General features: G+C 38.6%; 1 protein-coding gene across 1 annotated transcript in view; it reads right to left on the bottom strand.

The window, feature by feature from the left end:
* Positions 1-3,362, bottom strand: part of LOC101862644 (xanthine dehydrogenase/oxidase) — a 54,942-nt gene that overhangs the window by 40,084 nt on the left and 11,496 nt on the right. The window contains exons 2-3 of the mRNA XM_035969304.1: positions 2,206-2,335; positions 664-721 (exon numbers count right to left, since the gene is read on the bottom strand). Of these exons, the coding sequence (XP_035825197.1) occupies positions 664-721; positions 2,206-2,250 (103 nt within the window). The 5' untranslated portion in view covers positions 2,251-2,335. The remainder of the gene's footprint in view (positions 1-663; positions 722-2,205; positions 2,336-3,362) is intronic.

Consider the following 3,362-nt stretch of genomic DNA (forward strand, 5'->3'; position numbering starts at 1 on the left):
AGAGAGAGAGAGAGAGAGAGAGACCTGCACACACACATACACTTACACGTATACTTACACGCTGTACACACACATACACCCCCCCCCCAACACACACACACACACACACGCGACGCCAGTGAAATCTACAAATGAAAATAAAGCGACTGGAACAAAAATGAAACAGAAATTGGAACGACAGAAAGTATTCAACACCTGAACGTCAACACAGAACCAGAATATCTAGCGTTTGCCATACCACAGTGTTATTTATCGCATATTGTGACATGTCACAGAAGTGGGTAAAATAACAGAAGGTAAAAAATGCAGCAAAACGTGACATAAAAGGGGATTTGATTGTAATTCTTATTCTCTGTAAGGGGGGGGGGGGGAAGGGGGTGTATGAGCCGAAATGCACATTTCTTTAACGATTACTGCCAATACAGCTTGTTTTTAGTATTAAAAAACCGTGTCTCCGAGTCCGTATTTTGGAAGTGAGTAGTACTAATGTTTTGTGTTTCTGACTTTCACAAGTGATTATGATCAATTTTCACAACATTGTACACTTGTACATTATACATAATAATATACTGCAATAGCTGTTTCGTAGAGCTTATTGTACTCTTTATCTGTTTTCTCATTCTGCTAATTATGCAAAAGGCCGGAAACTGAACCCAAGGATACGTTTGTAGCGCAGGTAAAACAGCAAGGTCATCTCTGGGTCGGGGTTACTCACGACAACCTGTGCAGAAAACACACAAAAGTATGAGTTAGAAAGCTCTGTTTGATGTATAAGGCACAGTATGTAATCTGTGAAACTGTAAGTAAGTAAGCGTATGGGTTTAACTTCCCTACCAAGTTTTTCAAAAAGAGCAGGGCCTCCAAATTTGACGTCCGTCCCCAATATGTCTAAGCCAAATGGGTTGAGAGGCTTGAAAAACTCCACAAAAGGATCGAGTTTAAGATCGTTCAATCTGGGATTCGAACCAAGGCCTACTAATCTGCTCCGTAGTATAATACATGATACCAGCTGTGCTAACGGAGGGCCCCTGTGCATCTGTATAAAAATGTAATATAAGGGTGTCAACCTCCGTTTTAGGCTAGATTTGTCCTTATGAAGGTTTCGTTCAACCTTATGCCCCTCTCTTTATGTATTCATTCAAACGCCCAGCTTTATATTAGTGGGCTTTATCACGACTATCGTATACTGGACATTGCTTAATAATCTCACTCCTCTATTGGTTTTGGACAGAGTATATGCATCATCAGTGCTGAAATGCCGATCCCCCTACCTGCATCACGCCACATCGTAAACCATGTGTCTTAACACGTGGGCGCTTCGAGATGCTTGATTGGACGAATAAGTCATAGACATGGGCTTGGATATTGGATAACCAGTTAACTCAACACAATGCGGCTAAAATCTGGTAAGACTGTCTATAAAATGTGTGTTCACTAATGGTTTGAGTTAAATTGTTTTGCCGCTTGATGCTCTAAGACTTCTTGCTGGTTCATACTTAAAAGGGTACTGGAGTGATAGGCCAATTCGATATTATTCAAACATCTATAACAGGAGACACAGACTGTGTACACAATAAGGATTCAACAACCCATCAATGTAGCTCTTTGGGATTTGAGTAGTTTGGGATTTTTTGGTGTTCTTCTTAGAAATAAACCTAACCGCATAATTTTGGACATTTTAATGGCGATGGAGTGATTCACGTTGGTAAACGTATAGGTACTTTAGCTCTCTTTTCGAAACTTATTTGACCTAGTACACACATCCGGGGTTTTCACCATTGGTTGGGTCACGTAAGGCTTACATTAGGTACAAAACGCACTGATAGTTCATTTTTTCAACGCAGTCTACTCCCAAAGTGCGTGAATGTGTGCCTGAATAGAGGTTATAGGTTCTGAAATAGGTTTCAGATTTAGAGGTCTCCACATGATTAGTAATTCATTCAACACAAAACAAAAATTAAGTCCAGGACAGGCAGTTTTTCGCCCAAGATGAAAGGTAGTTCTCTACCAGTGTAACGTGGCCAAAACTGTACAAACAGCGTTTACCTCGAACATATTTATCTTCTACCTCACTAAACCCCACAATGTCCTTTATTTTTACCTTACTTGTTCATTTCCATTAAAGCAACTTTTCATGTTGATCTATAACTTTTTCCAATTTAAAAAAAAATACATTATTGTACACATGCACTACAATGGTCTCACCTTCCTGCCGTTGACAAAGAATATGAGGTCGCTTGATGACGCCATAGTCACAGTTATTCACCAGAGACGAAAGTAACTTCTTGCTCTCTTCCTCTCTAGTGTCCGAAGATTAAAGGTCTGTGTTTGATATCTGTAAAATAAATTATATTAAAAGAGATTGGACTTTGGTATCAGAAAGCTGTACCGGAACTCTTGTAAAAAAAGCAAAGGATCAGAGCTGACATAAAAAAAAGAAAAACTCCGATAGATATCAATCATACAATACAAGTTCAACAATAGTATTTCCTTACGGAATCCACCATCAAACTTTGGATAACAAAAGTATATGTATCTCCAATCAAAACAGAGGAAACATAACTCCAGAGATCTTTCAATGACAGAACAGATACGAAATAAAACAACACGAGTCTGGCTAGCGAATTTACCAACTAGCACGACTCCGAATGTATGGGCCAGTGATTCATTGTAGATGGTTATAAATGTTTTATGCTGACTAGAACAGACCCCCATCTTTCTTTCGACTCTGCCTGCCAGGGTTAAACGGGCTAAGTGGGACGCAGTGTCCAAACAGATAGACGGAGATACTGGATATAACTTCGACTTTTGGAAATGAAACACACATTGTCAGATAGCTAGCTAGCTAGATAGCTAGCTAGCTAGATAGATAGATAGATAGATAGATAGATAGATAGAAAAATAGATAGATAGACAGATAGATAGAGAGAAAGTTAGATAGATAGATAGATAGATAGATAGATAGATAGATAGATAGATAGATAGATAGATAGAGAAATACATAGATAGATAATTAGCTAGATAGATGGATAGATAGATCTATTTTTCATCACGATTTAATTCTGTTAGTCCTGCAACTGGTTTCGATATGTGCCTGTTTCGTCGCTAAATAAAGGAAATCAATAAAACCAAGGCACGGGAATACACATGCTGCTCTAGAATTGCGAAATGCAAATTCATATATTTTTTTTAGACGTCTCAATTGTCCTTCCACTTTTGGGCCTAAACTTAGTGCACACAGACACACATACACTTACATGTATACTTACACGCTGTACACACACATACACTTACATGTATACTTACACGCTGTACACACACATACACTTACATGTATACTTACACGCTGTACACACACATAC

This window comes from Aplysia californica, unplaced genomic scaffold (assembly GCF_000002075.1).
Source record: "Aplysia californica isolate F4 #8 unplaced genomic scaffold, AplCal3.0 scaffold00136, whole genome shotgun sequence".
Classification (NCBI taxonomy): domain Eukaryota; kingdom Metazoa; phylum Mollusca; class Gastropoda; order Aplysiida; family Aplysiidae; genus Aplysia; species Aplysia californica.